Source organism: Stegostoma tigrinum, chromosome 26 (assembly GCF_030684315.1).
Source record: "Stegostoma tigrinum isolate sSteTig4 chromosome 26, sSteTig4.hap1, whole genome shotgun sequence".
Classification (NCBI taxonomy): domain Eukaryota; kingdom Metazoa; phylum Chordata; class Chondrichthyes; order Orectolobiformes; family Stegostomatidae; genus Stegostoma; species Stegostoma tigrinum.
The window spans coordinates 23,003,582-23,026,589 of record NC_081379.1 but is presented as its reverse complement, the minus strand read 5'-3'; the positions used below and the strand labels follow the sequence as shown (position 1 = coordinate 23,026,589).

At 39.6% G+C, this 23,008-nt stretch overlaps 1 protein-coding gene across 3 annotated transcripts in view; it reads left to right on the top strand.

The window, feature by feature from the left end:
* The window catches only part of ccdc157 (coiled-coil domain containing 157), a 56,237-nt gene that overhangs the window by 9,184 nt on the left and 24,045 nt on the right, over window positions 1-23,008 (top strand). For all 3 annotated transcript variants that reach the window (XM_059655024.1, XM_048555801.2, XM_048555802.2), the window contains exons 3-4: window positions 7,947-8,106; window positions 21,312-22,017. In XM_059655024.1, coding sequence (XP_059511007.1) covers window positions 7,947-8,106; window positions 21,312-22,017 — 866 coding nt within the window. The remainder of the gene's footprint in view (window positions 1-7,946; window positions 8,107-21,311; window positions 22,018-23,008) is intronic.

Genomic DNA, 23,008 nt, shown 5'->3' with positions numbered 1-23,008 from the left:
TATTTGGTGGCAACAAGAAGTCTGTTTATATTGTAAGTTGTGTATAAAAATATAATTGTGATTTTTGACATCTTCAAACTTGTAATATCTGTCTTCAGAATCCCAGAGTACATGTTCTACAATATCGAACATAAAACAGTACAGCACAGAAACAGGCCCTTTGGCTCACCGTGTCTTTGCCAACCATGATGCCATTCTAAACTAATCCCATCTCCTTGCACATGGTCGCTATCCCTCTATTCCCTGCCTGTTCATGTGTTTGTCAAAATGCCTCTTAAACATTGCTATCGAACCTGGTTCCACCAGCACCCTGGCAGCTCATTCCAGGCACCTAATGCCCTCTGTATTTAAATAAAAACTTGCCTTGCACATCTCTAAACTTTCCCCTCTCACCTTAAATCTATGTCCTTGGTATTTAACATTTTCATCTTGGAAAACAGACTGATTATCTAATCTAAGATAACAAAGTGTGGAGCTCGATGAACACAGCAGGCCAAGCAGCATCTTAGGAGCACAAAAGCAGAGGCTTTTCTGATGAAGGGTCTAGGCCCAAAACTTCAGCTTTTGTGCTCCCAAGATGCTGCTTGGCCTGCTGTGTTCATCCAGCTCCACACTTTGCTATCTTGGATTCGCCAGCATCTGCAGTTCCTATTATCTCTGACAATCTAATCTATCCATGCTTTTCACAGTTTTACATACTTTTAACATGCCTCCCCTCACACACTGACACGCTAGCAAAAACAATTGTTGGTAGAGATACGTCAGTTAAAAATGTACTCGAAAAATGTCAAGTGTATATTTTGATTCAGTAGTTTTCCATTGGGAATTGTGCTTCACAGTATAATTAGTTGTGTTTATAATAACTCTCCAAACTGTAAATATTTATATTGATGTGTACACAGTGGTTGACTCTTGACATTTGTTCAACTTTAAAATGCTATGGAGCATTTATCTAGTCACGGCTCCCTCAATGGCTCAATTGTTAAGGTAAACGTAGATAGTTGATGAGCCACATGGACCAGGAAGGTTCCAGTTTGATCCATATTCTATGTCAAATTAGCCAATATTATTTGAGACAGAGGCCAATGCAGTACTTGTGTCAAGAGATTGGCAAACGTTGTTCCTGTTTGTCTTTCCTGCAGGCTTGCTAAAAAGCAGCAAAGTTTCACTAATGTTTTGGTTAATGTGTTCAAAAGAGCCTGAAAAGTGTTTTCACTGTTGAAAACACCTGCGACTAACTTAAAACAATATCCTGAAAAAAAAGTAGCTGGCTGTACCTATTGTAACCATTTGTGAAGCAACACATTCATTTTGTGCATTTACTACAATTTTACCAATTTAATCAAAGAATATCTGTCATAACTGGAATAAAAGACACAAAATTCTGAATAAAGGTAAACAGGAACAGGTAGCAGCCGCAGATGGAGAAACAGACTTAAGTAAAGGTTAACTGTTCTCTCTCCAGATGCTCCCTGATCTAATTTTTCTGTTCAGCATTTTCGGTTTCCAATTCAGGTTTTCAGCACTTGCGGTATTCTGATTTTCCAGTGTAACTGTGACCATCTTTCTTGACTGTTGATGGTAGTCACCTTAATACAAAATTCCATTCTCTCTCCACCACTTCTGCCTTAAGGTACCATGCTTGTGTTCTGCTGTTGCTGCTGCTTGACCTATTAGGTTCACAAACTTTTGTAGTCTCCTCTTCCTCATTTACGCACCATCCTAATTGCAATAACCACTTCACCTAATGAAGGAGCAGTGCTTCAATACCTGTGTTTTGAAATAAACTTGTTGGACAATAACCTGGTGTCATTTGACTTCTGACTTTGTCCGCCCCATTCCAACACCGGCACCTCCACATTATAGCTGTTAGCATATTTATGTTGATGACACCCAGTTCTACTACTTCATCACTCTTAACTTAATGTCCATTAAATGTTGCTTGTCTGACAATGATTTCTTCCAATTGATCTTTACCAAGACTGAAGACGTACAACTTGTTCTTATTTCATCTTCTTTCTGATTGCTCATTTAAATTGAACCAGATAGTTTACAAACCCGATGTCAAAAACAATCACAAGTTGAAGTTCTAATCAAATATCCCTCACTGGGTTGCTGTTTTCCATTTCTGCAGCATCACCTACTTCTGTCCTATTTATATTCCACTGTTGTTTGTAGACTTCAGCTACTTTTGGAATCAATTTCTCCAATAAACATCTTGTCATCTTCCCAAATTTCTTCCCTTGTAAAACTGTAACTCATTTCAACTATACTGCATGCACTACACTGTAAGCCTGCTTACCTGTAATGCCTGATTCCTTTGCCCTCTATCCTTACATCAAATTCAAATTCTTCAGTTACAATTACCTTTATAGTTACCTTATCACTGCAATCCCCTCCAGATCTATATTTAAAATTATGAAACCAAGTTTTTTATTAAAACAAAACAATACAAATGCTGGAGATATGAAATAAAAACAGAAAATGCTGGAAGCACTCAGCAGGTCTGGCAGCATCTGTGTAGAGAGACACTGTTCATGTTTCAAGTCTAAAATGACTTCTTCAGAACTAAAGAAAGATGGACAGTTAGTTTCTGACTGTTGAAGAATGTGGTAAGAAGCAATGGAACAGAAGAGAAGATCAAGGAAAGGTCAGAGGGCAAGGGAGATTGGAGATCAAAGGTGTCACAGAACAAAATGCAAAGGCAGTAGTAATTGTTGCAGAGCAAGGACAAAGCACACATTTGGAATGGGTGTTAATAGCCGAATGTAGGTCTGATCTGATTGAAAACATAAGCATAGGAAGAAGATACAGACACTGGAATGAGGGGATTTGGGAATTATCAAAATGGAGGACAGAGTTCATGATTTGAAGTTGTAGAAATTCACGTTGAGTGCAGAAGGCTGAACGGAAATGAATTGCAGTTCTCTAGCTTGTATTGGGCTTCACTGAAACACTTCAGCCAACCTAGGACAGAAGTGTAAACATGAGAATGGGATTGCATGTCGAGTGGCAAGTAACTGGACGGTCAGGTTAACTTGAGGACAAGGTGTTACACAAAATAATCACCCAGACTCCATTTGGGCACACCCATGCAGCAGAAACCAGATCTTGAGTAGCTAATACATTCGGCCAGATTGAAGGAAATACAAGTAAATTGCTGCTTTACTTGGATGGAGTGATATGGGGGGGAGGAGCCAAAAGGACAAGTGTTGCACTCCTCTGATTGAATGGGATGGTGTTTTGGGATGGGGATAAGGTATTGGAGAGCAATGGAGAAGTAGACCAACGTGTCATGGAAAGATTGGTCCCTTCGGTATGCTGACTGGAAGGAATCAGGTGATATGGTTGGCACTGATACCATTCTGGGAAGAAATGACGGACAGTAATCCTTTGAATATGAAGGCTGGACAGGTGGAAATAGAAGGCAAAGGGAATGTGATTCTGGGAAATAGGGAAGAAGTGTGGGAATTAGGTCAGACATGGCTGAGGGCCCTGTCAACCACAGGGGGAGGGAATCATTGGTGAAGGAAAAAGGCAGACATGTTGGAATTTCTTTTGTGGAAGGTAACAGTATAAGAATAGGTGTGACAGAAATCAAGAAGCTGGAATGGAGTCCTTACAGGAAGCAAGTTATTATGAAGAGTAGTTGACAGAACGGTAGCAGTCAGTGAGTTTGCAAAAAATATTGGTAGGTGGTCTATCCCTGGAACCGGAAACTGAAATCCAGAAAGGGAAGGGAAGAGCCAGAAATAGACCAAGTAAGATGAGAAAAGGGTGGAAATTGAAAGCAAAATTGATCAACGTTTTCAGTCTCAGAAAAGAGCAAGACACACAATCAATACAATCTTTGATGTATTGGAAATAGTTATGTGAGGGGGCTTAAGTGGGACTGGAACAAGGAGGATTCCACAAATACCATTAAACCCATTTTCAATTCTCTGTCCTAATTCTTCTGCTTGTGATTTCTGTATATATTGCCTCAATGAAATGTTCTGGACACTTTCTGCAATTAAAATGGTTAAAAATGCCAGTTTACTTATAACAAGACCTGCAGATGCTGGAGCAGGGGGAGAACAAATTGTGGAGCTGGAGAAACATGGCAGGCCAGGCAGCATCGAAGGAACAGGAAAGCTGACGTTTTGGGTCAGGAAATGTCAGCTTTCTTCTTCCTCTAATGCTGCCTGGCTTGCTGTGTTCCTCCAGCTCCACACTTCGTTATCAAAGTTTATTGATTTATCTTTTGCTGTACTACAATCTTGACCACAAGATGGCACTGTTGCATTTTGAAAGATCCCCTTTTGAGCAAATGAGCAAGCACGGCCCAGTGCTACAGTGCAGCAACAGCCAGGTTAAACTAAATAAAAGCACATAATACTAGTTGTTGGATTACATCAGAGAATATTTACCAGGATGTTGCCTGGTCTGAAGAGTTTTAGTTATGAGGAGACGTTAGATAAACTCAGATTGTTTTCACTGGAAAGACGGAGGCTGAGGGACAACCTGATAGAGGATAAAATTATGAGAGGCATGGATAGAGTGTATAGTCTGAAGCTTTTTCTTAGGGTGGAAAGATCAACTACATCAGGGTACAGGGTTCAGAGTGAGATGGTGAAAGTTTAGGAGAGAAGTGCAGGAAAAACTTTTCACGTAGAGGGTAGCGGATGCCTGGAAAGTACTGCCATTGGAAGTAGTGGAAGCAACCACATTAACAACGATTAAGGTGTATCTTGATAGACACATAAATGTGAAGCGAACAGTGGGACAGAAACTGCAGATGGGCAATAAGTAGCAGCTCTGAATAAGGATTAAGAATTGGCACAGGTTTGGTGGGCCAAGCCTGTTCCTGTGCTGTATTAAATTCATTAAATAACATTATTCTGAAAAAAGTACAAGACAACAGGCATTAGTTAACAAAAGGTTTTTTTTCCAAATATGCACCAGACACCATCACCCCAAATGCAGCTTCCACAGACTGGTGAGGTCACGGTGAATGCATTTCCATTGCACATGCACACAGTTTGAATATGTTAACCAGGCAGGAACAACCGTATTTATCGCATTCTGAGTTCAGCGTATTGGAATTCTGAGGAAGGGTCACCGGATCTGAAATGTTAACTCTGATTTTTTTCTTCACAGATGCTGCCAGACCTGCTGAGCTTTTCCAGCAGCCTTGTTTTTGTTCCTGATTTACAGCATCCGCACATCTTTTGATTCCTATTATCACATCTTGGATCTCAATCTTAGATTAAATTGTTGTCATTTGCATCTCCTCCAGTACTATCTTTTGTTTATTTATTAGACCCATTCCCACCTAATTTTGTTATCATCCCTTTTGTCACTTAACCACCCACCCTGTCATAGACCTTCTCTTTTGTCCCTTCCTTCCTTTCCCTACTCCTCTACCTTTGTGCCTGCTTATCATGTCATATGCGCAAAATGTTCTGACTATGACAAAAGGACACACAGTCAAAACTAAAACAGAAATTGCTGGAGAAACTCAGCAAGTCTGCACTGTCAATGGGAAGAAAGCAGAATTAACACTTTGAATCTGGTGATCCTTCGTCATGACCTATCACTTGCAGGCAAAACTAGTATTTATGCCGAAACTAATGTGGGGGTGGGTGGAGAAGTGGTGAACAGATTTGTGGAGACAGAGCCCAGAGGGACTAAGAGATATGAGGAGTCGATTAACAATGAGATAATAGATAGCAGGCCAGGACAGACGAAAACGCAAATAAGAGATCATAAGTCCTGGACTTCCCACATAGATGCGATGGTCAAAAATTAAGGTGACTGATGTTACATTGACAGTTCTTGATGAACAAAATGCAGATAAAAGACTGGAGGGAGAGGTCCAAGTAGAGGGTGAGTGTTGGAGGTGAGTGAAGGTGTTTGTGAGATGGAGACAGTATTCCTGTCCAAAGAAATGGGGACAAAAGTGATAGAAAAAGAATTCAACCGCAGATTGTGCCCGAAATTCATTGAGATAGGGGTGCAGAGGGATAAAACTAAGATCTTTGCCTAGTAAGGAATGTTCAACATCAGAGACTGGAAGGTCAGAAGGAATGGTAAATACTCAACAAGTTGGTGGGATCAGGAGAAAGGATGGAGTATGAGGGAGGGGAAGGGGAACGATGTTCCAGAGGGGTATGGGTATCTCGGAGTTGTTCTAGCATGTCTTCCTTGATGCCTGATAGGAATAGAAAAAGTTTCTTGTTAAAACTTCAAACAGTTGAAATTGGGAGGAGGGCAGCACAGCTCTGAGACAGTGTGAGGCAGTGCTGATGGACAAAACAAGGTTGAGAGTGTGCAATGTGGCAGCGCATGGCATTGAGTGTGGATCTTAGCATGCGACGAAAACAGCTGTTCGAGGAATATTGAATGTTATGGAGATTCATGTGATCCTAGGTGGATTCAAAACACTAAAGATGAAACCAGAGTTTCACTGGACATGAAAATGTTAACTCTGCTTTCTCTCCACAGTTCTTTGTTTCATTACAAAGTTGCAACATTCACTGTTTCTCACTCCTCAGTTTTTATCTAACCAGCTGAGTAGTTCCACCCTTTTTGTATAAGTCTCCATTTCTCAGCATTCACATTACTTTGTCTTTTAATCTGAGAAATGAGTATTTGATGCATATTTGAGTTACAAAAACAAAAAATATTCATGATGAAAATAATGCTTTTACGTGAACCTGATGTGACTTGCATGGAAATCTATTGAAATGCTTCGGAATTTGCCTATCTGTAGGAATGTAGCTCATCCAATAAAATAAGAGAACTTGGTCTCAGGATGCCAAGATTTCAGACCAAGGGATCACCAGGCATATAGAATGTTGTATTTACCCATTTAAAGCCTGTGGAGGGCTCTTGTGGTACAGTGGTAGTGTCCCTACCCTGGATGGGGTGGCCTGGGCTCAAGTCCCACTTGTTCCAGAGGTGTAATAACATCTCGGAACAGGTTGATTAGAAAATTGGGTTAAATAATAGAAAATTTTAAAAAATTAAAAGCATTGAACTGCCTGCTTTGGAACACCATCACCATGCATTGTGGAGCAAAGCCATTGAAGCAATGGATAAAGTGTAATGTTAAACCCTTAACCGAGAATTGTCCCAGATGCTAATGAAAACCCAATGACAAGTTGTGATTGTACACGTTCTCATTCGTAACATGGTTTCCAGAGATCGATTGGCCAAGCAGCTCTAGGGTTCATTTAAAATCGTGCCATTTTTATTATCTTTGCAATGGGTTCCCTCAATGATTAATTCAATTACAACAATTAGGGTAGACTTCAAGTTGCCCAAAAACCATTCACTTAGTATTGAAATTGAGCACTTACAATAAGAATATTTCTTCTATAAATAGTTGGAGTTTACTTCAATGAAACAGACTCCTCCTAGACTTGTCCCCAAAGTCGCAGTTTTTCTGCAGGACATTACCTGGACAAGATCTGTCTGTCTGAAATAGCATTTTTAGCTCCTTGTAAATTGCATCTTGCATAATTCACATAAAAATTATTCTAACACCTTGTTTGCTGCAGACAGAGTTGTAAATACATACAACAAATACCAAACAACCTCAGCAACTGTACAAAAAGATGGAAATTGGGATAACATTAAATGGGTATGCGTAATTAGACATTAAATAAATAAATAGGGATGACAATGTGGTATCATCTTTGCTAAATAATTGATCAAATATAAAACTATTCTGCAGTGTAAAACCTGTACTGCAAAATAATAAGCTGCATTTATGTTTGTGCCTAAGTATTGGTTTATACTATGGATAAAATAGGATTGAATAGATTGTAATAAATTCTCTCTTACTTACAAAAACCTAATTTTAAAATAAAATCTTGTGTACTTAAGATATTAAATTGAAGTAGGCCTAAAGAGTTAATTGTGATCACTACTCTGAATGTACCTTGTATTTATTTCTGTAGGTTGGTGCTGTTGTTGCAGAGTTTCACACACTATGTTGATCTTCTTACAAAGGAGCAGTGTATCCCATCTTCTAAGTCAGTAGGTCCATCCATGTCTGTTGGCTTGGTAGTGAAGAAATACTGGAACAGCATGCTCAAACTAGGGAACCTCCACCAACAGGTAGGATTTCTTCAATTTAGTCTAACATTCATTTCCTCAATATTTGTAAAACTCCACTCCTTTTAATTTCTTGCTTGAAATCGTAGTACTGAAAGTTAAACAGAGGGTCGCAAAAAGAAATTATAATTTAAATGCTTTGCAGTCTGACTTTTTAACATATATTAAATCATTTGCCCTTCAGATCATAATTAAAAGTGGTCCCTTCGGTAGACAAAGTATAAAGCAATCAGTCAACAACATGGAAGGATCAAAAAACTCGCTGACGAAATTAAGCAATTTTTCCAGATCCAGCAAACTGTAATGCCCACAAAATATACCAACCAGACTGCTCAGATTTCTTAAAGCTGTATATAGCTACAATCTTCCTTCTTTGTTTGAATTAATGTATGAAATGAAAAGTAAAAATTATAACAAAAATACTTTAAAATAGGCACAATTCTGAAAAGAGGTTGTTAGTGTCAGAAATGCTTGCAGAAGCTCCTTACAGGCTCCCATTTATCAGTTTAGGTGTAGGAAATTTCTGGTGTTATTAATAAGTTGTGTCTGTAAAAGAATAAAGACTTGCATTTGTACAGCACCTTTCACAACCTCAGGACATTTGAAAGCAATATAGCAAAACATAACAGTCAGTTTGTGTATGTGAAGTTGGTTAAGAGATAAATATTGATCAAATAGTGCTGAGTGTTAATCTAGTATTATTCATCTAGTAAAGCAGAAGGTGGAAGCTGGTCTGTCTTCCATATCAGTTTATTCAAACTGCTCAGTGAAGCATAAACATTGAACACATTCAGAATTAACCCCTGAAATGAATTGCCTGCGAAATTGAAAATTCCAGTAGGCAATTTCTTGCACCTGGAACCCTCTGAGAAAACTCCAAAATGTAACATTCAGGGCATGTTAAAAGATTAAAAATGTTCTGTAACTCCTGAGTAAACTATTAAACTGAATCCCTGAATATCCACTGGACTCACAACTTTACTCAAAATGACCCCTGACACCCCCCACCATATCCAACAACTTCCGCCTCCCCTGAGATCCAACCCAACTCTAAACATGACTGATCCAACCTGACTCACACCCCCGGCTCCAATGCAATAACCCCCATTGACTTGGCATCTTTTCCTTCCCCCACCCAGACTACCCCCATATGCCCAAAGCCCTCATCCATGTTCTTGGCATCTAACCCACCTCACCCACTTAATATAAAAATACTTCACCTTCCTGGTACCAACTCATTGTAATCCTGCCATTTCTCCCTCACTCAGGCCACACCCCTCTCTTGCCTTACAAACTTGCCCTGGGTTCAGTGATTCTTGGATAGGTTTCTAAAAAGGAGGCCCTTTTCCAGGAATCTCCAGAGCAAAAGTCATCGAAAGAAATGTGGGTATTTTGTGATCTGGTCAGGTTTCAAAAATGGGATATGACCTGGATCTGAATTTCTGGACCAACCTCTTCTCTTTCACATGCTTTGTAAAGTGTACATTATTCTAAAGAGAATAATTATCTGTCAACATTCAGTAGGTATTCCTCCTTTAGCCTCTGCTTAATATAGTAGTTTTTTTTAATATCCATGAAAAATACCATGTCAACTTCCTAAAAAGTGTAACAGTTTCAGCAGCAGAGTACTTTCTATTGCTCTCATTTTCTTGGTTTCCCAAGCCAAGGGGCAACATTTCCATTTTCTCCAATAAGAAATATCTTTAAATTACTGAGCTTGAAAACACACCACAAATGTTTGCGTAAGAAGCCTCAATAAAAACAATTATTTTTATATGGTATAGATGTATTCTATTTATACAATATTTATTGCATAAATTATCAAAAGATGGCAATTTCAGTTCACGTTTCTTCATTTTAAAAAATGTTTTATTTACTGGTATAAGGTCATTGACCTTTGGCCTTTTCAATATTGTACTTAGTTCTGAGATATCAAATCTTGCACTGATTTGTTTGTGTCCAGTCAATTCAGTTGTCCAATTAGACTTTGTAGCTGGTCCAATTAGACTTTGAAATCAGCTGCATATATTTGCAAGGAATTGACACAATTCTCTGTGAAAGGCTTAACATATTCTAAGTAGAATTTTTGATGTATTGTAACAGCTGACTCTCTCTTAAGCCTTATTTCCAACACAATATATGTAAAAGCCTGAGAAGCCTGGCTGTGATTCTTAAATCCTGTTCTAATCCTAAAAATAATTTCTTTTCAAATCAGCTAGTACTACTTCATAAAAGATCATTCACATGCAGCACAAAAATACCTGAAGGTTTTCCATCATGGTGCTAATAAAACAAAACAAGATCTTATTTCGGTTAGATGTAATTTTAACAAAACAGATCTTCTTCCCACTGAAAAGTATCGTACCGTGGAATCATCTGACAAACCTTCGACACACTTAATTTCTGAAGTTTCCTTCTATGTATTTGCTTCCTTTGGAGATTGGGAAACACTTCCTTCTGAAGGTGATCGCCTACAGAAAAGCAGTTTATATCAATCAATTTAGACTCTTGAGAAAACGTAGGCAAATAAAATTTCAATATAAGCTTTGCTACCTTGGGGATTCTTGCTTTGACCTCTATTTTTTAAGCTTTCTTCAAAATCCCTTGCTACTAACCCAGAAGACATCACATTGGACTCAAAACATTAACTGTTCCTCTCTTTACAGATGCTGTCAGACCTGGTGAGTTTTTCCAGCATTTTATGTGTTTGCTACAATCTTAGCTTTGACTTTAATTAGTTCCTGTCTGGTGGGACTTTTTCTGTGCAGATCCAGCTGTTAGATAAAACCGATTGACTGCTATCTGGAACTTCTAAACACACATCACATTATCTCCAACTTTCTAACTCTTTGTGTTTAGTCTTCTGTATAGCATTATCTTCCAATCTCGACAGCTACAAACACCTCTCGGTGCATGGTACTTCTACTTTTGGGAAGGTCCAACAATTCCATTCTACTGTGTTGTTGAGTGAGACTGTGACCTTTGCTTATCCATTGAAGACCTTCAGGGCTATGTTTAGATGCTGTGTGAAGCATAATCTGATATTCTTTACCCATACACAAGTGTTTCCTCAGCTGGAATTCATCTCCTGAGTCATTGCTGGAGTTTGGTCTATACTATCTTATATATCATTCTTGTAATCCATTCTACCTGTCCATTGCCCCTTGTCGGCCTTTCTCGATATTAAAGCAATTTTTGCATTTTCCAGTAGATTTTCCTGTTTATTCAATATTGTGGCATCCCACTAGTTAATTCCACTAATCTTCTTGAGCAATTAGATCACCTGGGAAATAACTTTCTATAGTCTGTTTTTGGATAAATTAGCTCTTTCTTGTTGAATATCTCTACTGGCATCTAGCCCTTGATATGTTGTCCCTCAGGCTCTGGCCCACAAGATACATAAGCATGCAACGCATAAAGTACCTTGTCATCTTCTATCACCTTTCTAGTATCTAAACATTTGCAGCTTATTTCAATCACTGGTGAGGAATTGGCTATCATTGTTTGATTCCCATCTAGTATAATGACAATTTTCCCACTGAGTTCTATAACTGCTTTCTACTCGCCTCACTTTTTGTAAAATCTAGATCACAAGAAAAAAAATCACTTATGGTCTAATGAGAGCTTTCCGCAAACCTCTCTGAATTCCTTCTGAATATTTTTTCCATATATTTTATCAATCGGTGCAAATCATATTCTCCTAACCATTTGCAAAGAGTTTTTATGATGCACTGCTAATGCCAAAGCTATTTATAATTTGCAATTCAGTTGGTCACTTGGGATACTTAAGAGGGAGATAGTAAGGCAAAGAGAGGATATTAAATACACTTGGCAGATAAGATTAAGAATAATCCAAAGAGATTCTACAAGTACATTAAGAGCAAGAGAGAACTGGGGAGGGAGTAGGGCCCCTTGAAGATCAAAGAAAATCATTGAGTTGAACCTCAGGAGATGGGAGAGATTTTAAATGAATATTTTGTGTCAACTTTTACAGTAGAGTAAGAAATGGAGGCTAGACAACTCAGGGAAATAAATATTGATATTTTGAAAACAGTTCACGTTACAGGAGAGGAAGTTCTGGAGGTCTTAAAAAGTACGAAGGTGGAATAAATCTGTGGAACCTGATCTAGTGTATCCTGGGACTTTGTGGGAAGTTAGGGAGGCGATTGCAGGGCCCTTTGCAGAAAAATTGTATCATCTATAACTACAGGTGAGGTGCTGGTTAACTGTAGAGTGGCTAATGTAGTGCTTTTGTTTAAGAACGGATGTAAGGAGAAACCTGGAAACAATGCACCTGTGGACTTTGGTGGTGGGTAACTTGTTGGAAGCGCATCTGAAAGACAGAATTTATGTGCCTTTGGAGAGGCAGGAACGATTAGGGATAATCAGTTTGGCTTTGTGCAAGGGAAATTGTGTCTCACTAACTTGATTGAGTTTTTCAGGAAGTAGCCAAGAAGATTAATGAGGGCAGAGCAGTTGACATCATGTATTTGGACATTAGTAAAGCCTTTGACAAGGTTCTGCATGGTTGACTGATTAGTAAAATTAGATCACATGGGATTCAAGGTGAGCTTGCCAATTAGATACAAAATTGGCTAACAGCTGGAGACAGAGTGATGGTGGAGGTAACAAGGTGTAGAGCTGGATGAACACAGCAGACCAAGCAGCATCTGAGGAGCAGGAAAGCTGATGATTCGGGCCTAGGCCCTTCAATCAGGATTTCTGATGAAGAGTCTAGGCCCGAAACATCAGCTTTCCTGCTCCTAAGATGCTACTTGGCCTGTTGTGTTCATCCAGCTCTACACCTTGTTATCTTGGATTCTTCAGCACCTGCAGTTCCTATTATCTGTGATGGTGGAGGATTGTTTTTTGGACTGGAGGCCTGTGACCAGTAGTGTTCCACAGGGATTGATGCTGGGTTCACTTTTGTTTGTCAATTATATTAGTAATTTAGATGAGATTATAGAAGGCATAATTAGTAGGTTTGCAAATGACATAAAATTAGTTTTATAGTGGACAGTGAAGAAGGTTATTTAAGATTTCAGAGGGATCTTGATCAATCGGGTCTATGGGCTGAAAAGTGACAGATGGAGTTTAATTTGGATAAATGTGAGGTATTGCATTTTGGTAAAACAAACAAGGGCAAGATTTATACAATTATAAGTCGGACTTTGGATAATGTAGTAGAACAGACACCTAGGAGTTCAGGTACATAATTCTTTGACATTTGCTTCACAAGCTAGTGGGAAGGATTTTCCTGGGAAGGAACCAAGGGATCGGTTAAAGTGTGTTTGCTTTAATGCAAGGAGTATCCGGAATAAAAGTGATGAACTTAGAGCATGGATCAGTACCTGGTGCTATGATGTTGTGGCCATAACAGAGACATGGGTTTCTCATGGGCAGGAATGGTTGCTGGATGTTCCAGGGTTTAGAACATTTAAAAAGAATAGGGAGGGGGGAAAAAGAGGAGGGGGTGTAGCACTACTAATCAGAGAGGGTATCACAGCTACAGAAGCTTCATTTGTCGAGGAAGATCTGCCTACTGAGTCAGTATGGGTGGAAATTAGGAACAGCAAGGGAGTAGTCACCTCGTTAGGGGTTTACTACAGGCCCCCCAATAGCAGCAGGGAGATTGAAGAAAGCATAGGTCGACAGATTTTGGAAAAGTGTGCACGCAGTAGGGTTGTTGTAATGGGTGACTTTAACTTTCCTAATATTGATTGGAACCTCCTTCGAGCAGAAGATTTGAATGGAGCTGTTTTTGTAAGGTGTGTTCAGGAGGGTTTCCTAACGCAGTACGTTGACAGGCCGACGAGGGGAGAGGCCATTCTAGACTTGGTGCTCGGAAACGAGCCGGGGCAGGTATCAGATCTTGTGGTGGGAGAGCATTTTGGTGATAGTGACCATAACTGCCTCACATTCTACATAGCTATGGAGAAGGAGAGGATTAGGCAGAATGGGAGGATATTTAATTGGGGAAGAGGAAACTATGATGCGATTAGACATGAGTTAGGAAGCATGGACTGGGAGCAGTTGTTCCATGGTAAGGGAACTATAGACATGTGGAGACGGTTTAAGGAACAGTTGTTGGGAGTGATGAGTAAATATGTCCCTCTGAGACAGGCAAGAAGGGGTAAGATTAAGGAACCTTGGATGACGAGAGCGGTGGAGCTTCTAGTGAAAAGGAAGAAGGTAGCTTACATAAGGTGGAGGAAGCTAGGGTCAAGTTCAGCTAGAGAGGATTACATGCAGGCAAGGAAGGAGCTCAAAAATGGTCTGAGGAGAGCCAGGAGGGGGCACGAGAAAGGCTTGGCAGAAGGAATCCGGGAAAACACAAAGGCATTTTACACTTACGTGAGGAATAAGAGAATGGTCAAAGAAAGAGTAGGGCCGATCAGGGATAGCATAGGGAACTTGTGTGTGGAGCCTGAGGAGGTAGGGGAAGCCCTAAATGAGTTTTTTGCTTCTGTCTTTACGAAAGAAACCAACTTTGTAGTGAATGAAACCTTTGAAGAGCAGGTGTGCATGCTGGAATGGATAGAGATAGAGGAAGCTGATGTGCTGAAAATTTTGTCAAACATTAAGATTGACAAGTCGCCAGGCCCGGATCAGATTTGTCCTCGGCTGCTTTGGGAAGCGAGAAATGCAATTGCTTCGCCACTTGCGAAGATCTTTGCATCCTCGCTCTCCACTGGAGTCGTACCTGAGGACTGGAGAGAGGCAAATGTAATTCCTCTCTTCAAGAAAGGAAATAGGGAAATCCCTGGCAATTATAGACCGGTAAGTCTCACGTCTGTCGTCTGCAAGGTGTTAGAAAGGATTCTGAGGGATAAGATTTATGACCATCTGGAAGAGCATGGCTTGATCAAATACAGTCAACACGGCTTTGTGAGGGGTAGGTCATGCCTTACAAACCTTATCGAGTTTTTTGAGGATGTGACTAGAAAAGTTGATGAGGGTCGAGCTGTGGATGTGGTGTATATGGACTTCAGTAAGGCATTTGATAAGGTTCCCCATGGTAGGCTCATTCAGAAGGTCAGGAGGAATGGGATACAGGGGAACTTAGCTGCTTGGATACAGAATTGGCTGGCCAACAGAAGACAGCGAGTGGTAGTAGAAGGAAAATATTCTGCCTGGAAGTCAGTGGTGAGTGGAGTTCCACAGGGCTCTGTCCTTGGGCCTCTACTGTTTGTAATTTTTATTAATGACTTGGACGAGGGAATTGAAGGATGGGTCAGCAAGTTTGCAGACGACACAAAGGTCGGAGGTGTCGTTGACAGTGTAGAGGGCTGTTGTAGGCTGCAGCGGGACATTGACAGGATGCAGAGATGGGCTGAGAGGTGGCAGATGGAGTTCAACCTGGATAAATGCAAGGTGATGCATTTTGGAAGGTCGAATTTGAAAGCTGAGTACAGGATTAAGGATAGGATTCTTGGCAGCGTGGAGGAACAGAGGGATCTTGGTGTGCAGATAATACTGTGTCCAGTTCTGGGCGCCCTATTATAGGAAAGATGTGGATGCTTTGGAGAGGGTTCAGAGGAGGTTTACCAGGATGCTGCCTGGACTGGAGGGCTTATCTTATGAAGAGAGGTTGACTGAGCTCGGTCTCTTTTCATTGGAGAAAAGGAGGAGGAGAGGGGACCTAATTGAGGTATACAAGATAATGAGAGGCATAGGTAGAGTTGATAGCCAGAGACTATTTCCCAGGGCAGAAATGGCTAGCATGAGGGGTCATAGTTTTAAGCTGGTTGGTGGAAAGTATAGAGGGGATGTCAGAGGCAGGTTCTTTACGCAGAGAGTTGTGAGAGCATGGAATGCGTTGCCAGCAGCAGTTGTGGAAGCAAGGTCATTGGGGTCATTTAAGAGACTGCTGGACATGTATATGGTCACAGAAATTTGAGGGTGCATACATGAGGATCAATGGTCGGCACAACATTGTGGGCTGAGGGGCCTGTTCTGTGCTGTACTGTTCTATGTTCTATGTTCTATGTTCTATATAGACAGGATGGCAAAGAAGACATGCAAAAGAGTTTGGATTTTAAACCAGTGGCATGTGATGTTGATGAATTTTCAGAAAGGGGTTTAAAAACTAACTAGGCCAGTGTTTCTGCAACTATGATTTTAAACCAGTCTCTGCCTCCTACAGTATTAGTGGAAGTTTCCTTCTATTATGGGGGCTTATAATCAGAGAGAGAGACAGAACATCAGGTAATTTGCTTAACAGAAGCTAGGGCAAGCAAGATTTTTTAAAAGTGTTCTAAAGCTTTTGGACACTGTTTGAAGGAGATCTGATTGAAATCAAAAGCATATATAGTCTGTCTTAGTAAAAGGAGATTGTTCACAGCAATTAATGAAGTATAATTTGTGAAATTTCCAGACAAAGAATGTTGGTTGGAATCTTGCAGATTATTAAACTGTTTAGCTCTCTGTTGTGTGAATATTCAGAGAAAAGGTTTCTCAGCTCACAGGGTATGAACCGAGAAGAAGCAGTTGTCAAACCTACAGATTTGAAAGGAAAGGAATTTATCTGGATTTTTGCATAACTGTGAGGTGATGGTGTTGGGGAGTAGATGAGATTTTATTTTGCCATCAGGTTGGAAGTGTTTCAAAATGTTATATGTAGAGAGCTCAGTTTGTTTTATATTACTTCATTAATTTGTGTAATAAACTTGAGTATTAAATGTCTGATGTCATTCTAAAACATACCTGCAGCCTTGTGTGCTTATGTCTCGGTTGTGCCGTATTAAATTTAAAATTAAAAAAAATCCATCAACCCAGATTTCATTCTGGGATCTGACTTGTCCAGTAGAAACATCAGTGGGATATTGACACATGTCTACTACAGTCTGTTGGTCTTTGCTATTTATCACTATCAGTAGACTGAAACTAGTTGTCATATCACGAAATATAACATGAACAAACCTCAACCCAAGTCCAATGCTTTTAAGTCCATAAGCACCAAGTCATTACTTTTTCAGGCCAGTAGAAGATTTGCAACTGGCTGTGATGATGTCTTCCGGTGTTTGCCACTTTTAAGATATAACTTGCACCCTATTAGGTGGGACATCAGCACTTACCTGCCAGTTATCACTTCTCCTTTGCAGCTGTTTACACCCCCCTTTAGCTCTTGATTTTGTTTGTCCACTTGTAAACACAGGTGTGCACTGGGGTTAACCTATTCTGGATTATTTTGAATTTCATTCGGCTTTCCAACAACCTTTTTGGAAAGCCTATAAAGGACACATGGACAGTCTCCAATGCAGACTTCTACAATTTCCAATACAGCTCTTTCTGCTAATGCAATCTTCTCAGTTTAACAATCAATTGCATTCTAGAACATAATATAATATTATATAATAACACATAATATATGCCAATGTTATTACAGCTTCCAGTTTCACATGAGAATAATTCCACATATGTTTAACTACAAAGACTGGTCCTTCTCAAATTCCAAGTCTCGTTTATATTAGTTTAAGTGTGTTGATCTCAAATTAAAGTTACTGTTTTAAATAACATCTGCTCAGTAGCTTGTTCACCATTCTGTTCTCTTCCTGAGGTGCTTGACTGTATTCATGCTGTGCTTGACTGTATCTTCACCCTTGGGAACACCTGTTAAATAGTCCACTGTGGCCAATCCATTATTAGAGATGTCTAAAGACTTCTCATGAGGGATTTCATCACTGAGGAGCATCAACTAAGCCTCCTCCCCAGTCTACTTGTCAGCGATTCTGTGTACAATGTTGTCTCCTTAACTTTTTGTTTTTCCCTGGTTTGTTTTCCTTCTTTGCTTACAGATTTTCAGCCATTCTAACTCTGTTCTAGTTTCCGTGATCCCCTAGGTCACGAGGAAGTCCCACCAGTGAGCCAGACCTGGGAGTGAAATAAAATAAACAATACTTACCTTTGCTGTTTCCCGTCCATGGGGACATTCCTTTATTTGAAGTCATCAGTAGATCCTGCTGACTCTACCAAGTTATCATGGGGCAAATTCCACGCTCAGAGTCTGCAAGTACGCACTGTCAGAAATCCAAACTATGATGTCTTATTGAGTCTATCAAAGTCTATCTCCCTACATCTTTCTAAAATCTGAAATCTCTCTAAGCCGGAAATAGCAAAGAAGATTATTTGTACAAAATTTTAAAAGAACAAACACAACACTCGTTTTAAAACTGTCTGTCTTATCCAGCTGGCAATATTCCTGACTTCTCTATTATCTCAAGAAAGAACATTCTATAACATTCCAGAGGTGGACTCACTTAGACTTACACAAAAACATCTTGAGCTATATTCATCCTTGCATTCTCTATACTATTTACATAGTGTCAATTAATTTTCTGTCAGTTGGACTTGTCACCTGTACTGCCTGTATGTCTCAATGAGAAATGCCTGGTTTCCTTAATGGTGTGTAGTAATGCCCTGATTGACCAAAGTTTAAATTCACTGCTTTCCCAAATATATGAGCTTTGTCATTTTATGTATCTAGTTTCATCTGCACTTTTTTAATTGAGCACTTGCTCAACAATCATGGTGCGTAATTGGAGACCTCCTCAGTGTTAATGAAGTGTCTTGATTCAGCTCTTTTGCATGAGATCACGATTCTTTTAAGGGATTATAATGTATTATCATCCTCAAACCTAAAAGAAATTCAACCTAAATACTCTCGAATATTATTTTGATCTTTCTTGTCAAAAGATTCCAAGTATCAATGGATCCAATCCTACAGAGAAGTAGGTGAGTAGTGTGTTGGAGATTAAACTCTGCTACTCCCAGAGTCATCACAAAAGTTTAAAAACATTACTGAAATACGCAATATCCCCAGTATATCTGTCTTACAAATTCAGGTTTTACAGAAAACAAGCACCAAGTTTCTGTATTTATCAGGAATGACTACATAGATACAGATTATAATTACAGGTAAATGATTATGAACAGTCAACTTATAACTCTGTTTGTTAAAACTCTAACACCCTTTTCAAACCTCCATGTGCACATACACACAAACAAATAATTTGGTGTTATAGATGGAGGGAAGAGATATTGAGGAGATAGTTCAATGTCACTAGACATCAGGTTTGATGGAGGAGTTCATTTTGTTTCCCAGGTCCTTCAGTTCTCCCGAGCTTTTCCTTTGGATTCTTTTATTTTTTCAAGGAAGCATAGAATGTCTAGTTCACAAATTATAGACAGGTATTTTCACGAGAGAGGAGAGAGAGAGAGGACCTATCATTGTATTGTTCACACCTGAATGCTGTTTGAATACTCCAAGCCACTCAGAAGATTGTCATCATCTGGATGTTGTTCGGCATCCACAATTAGACACAATTCCACAAACCAATCAGCAACTTGTTGCTGGCCAAATATTTTCAGTACACACCCCGGTGCTGTGCTATCTCCTCTAATAAATGTACCCCCACAGTTTGCAAAGTAACAGTGCAAACATGACCCACAGTGTCTTTCAGTAATTTGCTTTCTGGAAGTACAGCAATTCTTTCCTCAGTCATTTATTTTTGATTGCAGACTGAATTGAGAACAAGACTGTGTTACAACAAAGAAAAATGAAAAGATGTGGTCTTTACCTACTGTGCTGCATCTCTAATGGGTCTGTTGTCTTAGTGAGGCAGGACATACCCAGGGATGGTGGTGGTGTTATCAAGGTTATAAGTAAATTAGGATTTCATGAGTATGACTACATCAGCTGTTCCTTGACTAGGCCAGGGGGCAACTCTCCCAATTGTGGCACTCGCCCCTTGATGTTAGGAAGCAGGGCTTAATAGGATTGAGAGGACTGTGTTAACATTGAAGTTTCTGATGCCTTAGCTAATACCAGGTGGCCTTCTTCATTCATTCATGGGATGAGGGTGTCACTTGCTAGGCAGCATTTATTGCCCAGAGGGCAGTCAAGAGTCAACTACATTGCTGTGAGTCTGGAGTCACACACAGGCCAGACCAGGTAAGGTTGACAGTTTCCTTCCCTAAAGGACATTAGTGAATCAGGTGGGTTTTTCCAGCAATTGACCATGGATTCATAGTCATCATTAGATTCTTAATTCCAGATATTTATTGAATTCAAATTCCACCACCTGCCATAGCGGGATTTGAATCCAAGTCCCAGAACATTAGCTGGGTCACCTGATTAACAGTCCAGTGATAATACCACTAGGTCATTGCCTCCCCATTGCCTGTCCAGGTTCATTCCTTTTTTTGAGACTTTCTAGCAGCTGATACAACTGATTGGCTTGCTAGGCTACATCAGAGGGCAGTTAAGAGTCAACCACATTGCTGTGGGTCTGGGTTTACATATGGGTCCAAATGTGAACCAAACAGGCTTTTATATTAGTTGTCAATGTTTCATGGTCATCATTTGTCATTAATTCTAGATTTTTATTGAATTCTAATTCCATAGTCTGCCTGGGTCTGTTACTAATCCAGCAACAGTACCACTAGGACATTGCCTCTCCATGGAAGTTTAAAATACCAATTATGAACCCTTTCAAATAAAACATGAAATTCAGTAATGTTATGATCACTGTCACCTCAAGCTCCTTTACCACAAGGTTAATTATTAATCATTTCTCATTACACATGACCAGATATGGAACTGTCATCTCTCTGGTTGGCTTTAGAATGTACTGCTGCAAGAAATAATTCCCTACTCCCCAAAAAGAACCAATTTTGCAGGCCACCCTTGCCAACCTTATTCCTGTAACGTATGTGAAAATTTACGTCACGCACAATTATTGTGGTTTTTTTTTACATACCCATTTATTACTTCCTGTATGTATCTTCTGTCTGTATATTCTAGCAGCTTTCTAAAGGGAACCTTGCTACTTGGGGAAAGAGTCTCAGTTACTTGAATTTGTTCTGGACACTACAACTGTTAAACAAGCACCAGCCATCAATAACAATGGAAGAGGCATTCCCAAGGTGGGGTTACATTGCAGACTTCAAAGCAAGATTTTCAGGAAGACTTTCTAAGATTTATTAGTACACTCACAATTCACCACTAGCAAACTTAAAAACAATAGCCTGAAGTAAAAAAAAGTCTTGCTTTATGTCTTATAAAATATTGCTACAAATAATTATGCATCACCTGCCTTTTGTCAAAAATCCTTTAATGCGTTTGCTACAATTTAATTTGAATAGGAAATATTGCAACTAACAGAACAGATTTTTTAATCTATTGAATTATATTCCTATTTTAATAGAAAAATTTGATGGCGATGAATCTTTCCAAGCTGCAAAGCGATCTGATGAATTCCAAGGCAGAGATTGAAAGATTGAAGAATTGTTCATCTGAAACTTGTAACTTGCCATCAGCCCACAAAAACAGCAAGTCCACTGGGATGACACTGTCACAAGTCTCTCTTAAACCTGTAAATGCTGGATTAGGTGAAGCACAAAGAAGCCCTCCTAGTGTAGCTACAGATACTCGGAACATTGGTTCACAGACAGTGGAATCAGCTCTCGTACCATGTGACGCCTGTGCCCGTACACAAGCAACCCTTAAAATGGTCAGCAGTTCCATCATCGCCATTTGCCAAGGCCAGAATATCCCTTCAGCTTTGAGCCGGTTTCAGGAAGTAGTGAAGGAAACCCTGGGTGATAGAATGATGACAGCAACCGATATAGCCTATTGGGCTTCTGAACAGACCAAAGACCTGGTCCGAATAAACAAACATCTCACTGAACTCATGAATAGCATTAATCCACTAAAAGCTGAGCTGCAGACCGCAGCTGAGCAGCAAAGTCAAATGAAAAAGACAATTGATAATTTCAATGAAGAACTCAAAAAAGAAAAAGAACAGCAACATTTGAAAATAGAAGAATTTGACAAACAAATGAAGGAGATAAACAGAAATAATTCTGAGCGAGTAACAAAACTGGAACATGACAAAGAAATGCTGAGGAAAGGTAATATGAATTTGATATTAGATGCTTACAGGGAAACAAAATATTTTTTCAATTATGTAGGTGATACTTTGCCAAGGAAATACCTTCATTGGTTATTGAACGATTGATCAAATTCCCATGACTTAAAGCATATTATGTTTTCTTTAATCACATAGATCTTCCACTTTTTCACAAGATCTTGACTTTTCTTCTTCATTCCCAACTCTTTTCTCATCTGCTGTACTTGCTTAAAATCTATTAACATTCTATCTTCTTCCCAGTTCTGATGAAATATTAAGTTTCCTTTTCCACAACTGCTGCTTAATCATCTAAACATTTTGAGCATTTAGCTGTTTTATTTCTGATTCCCAGCAGCTGCAGTGTTTTGCTTTTCTCTTATATTTTTCAAAAAATATTTTCGGTTATGCATGAGTTCATTTAAAAGTTTGATCATCAAAATCTTCACCCTCATCCTGAAATGACTGAATGCCTCCTGCTTCTGTCATTCATTGGCCTGGACTTCTCCTGCCTAGATGTGAATCAAGAGTGAGAAATTTTATGCCATGTCTACTTCGAGATAAAAAGTATTGTGAATGGTGGGATGGTTGTTCTGGGATGGTGGAGGTGGGCAAACGCATGCTGTAGTTGGGTCTGCCTCCCCCAGCCATTGATCAGATGTGGCCTTGGAGACTACTTCATGCCAAATAGGGCTGATTAAAAGACCCATCTTTGGAACTTTGGAACAGCTGTTTTGGAGCTGTGTTGTCAAGTATCATGCCCCCAGTGTTTACCTCCTCATCTCCTACTCTCCAATACCCAAGCATGCCAACTTATGCCTCTACCCACCACCCTTTGCCTTAGCACACTACCAACTCACCCAGAAGCCACTACTAGTAGACCTCCAGAAACATTCTAATATGAAATAAAATATAGTTTTATGCACCTATTACAGTCTTTGCTTTATAAAATAAGCATTTTCACTCCTCAAGCTCCATTGTATACATGTATATTT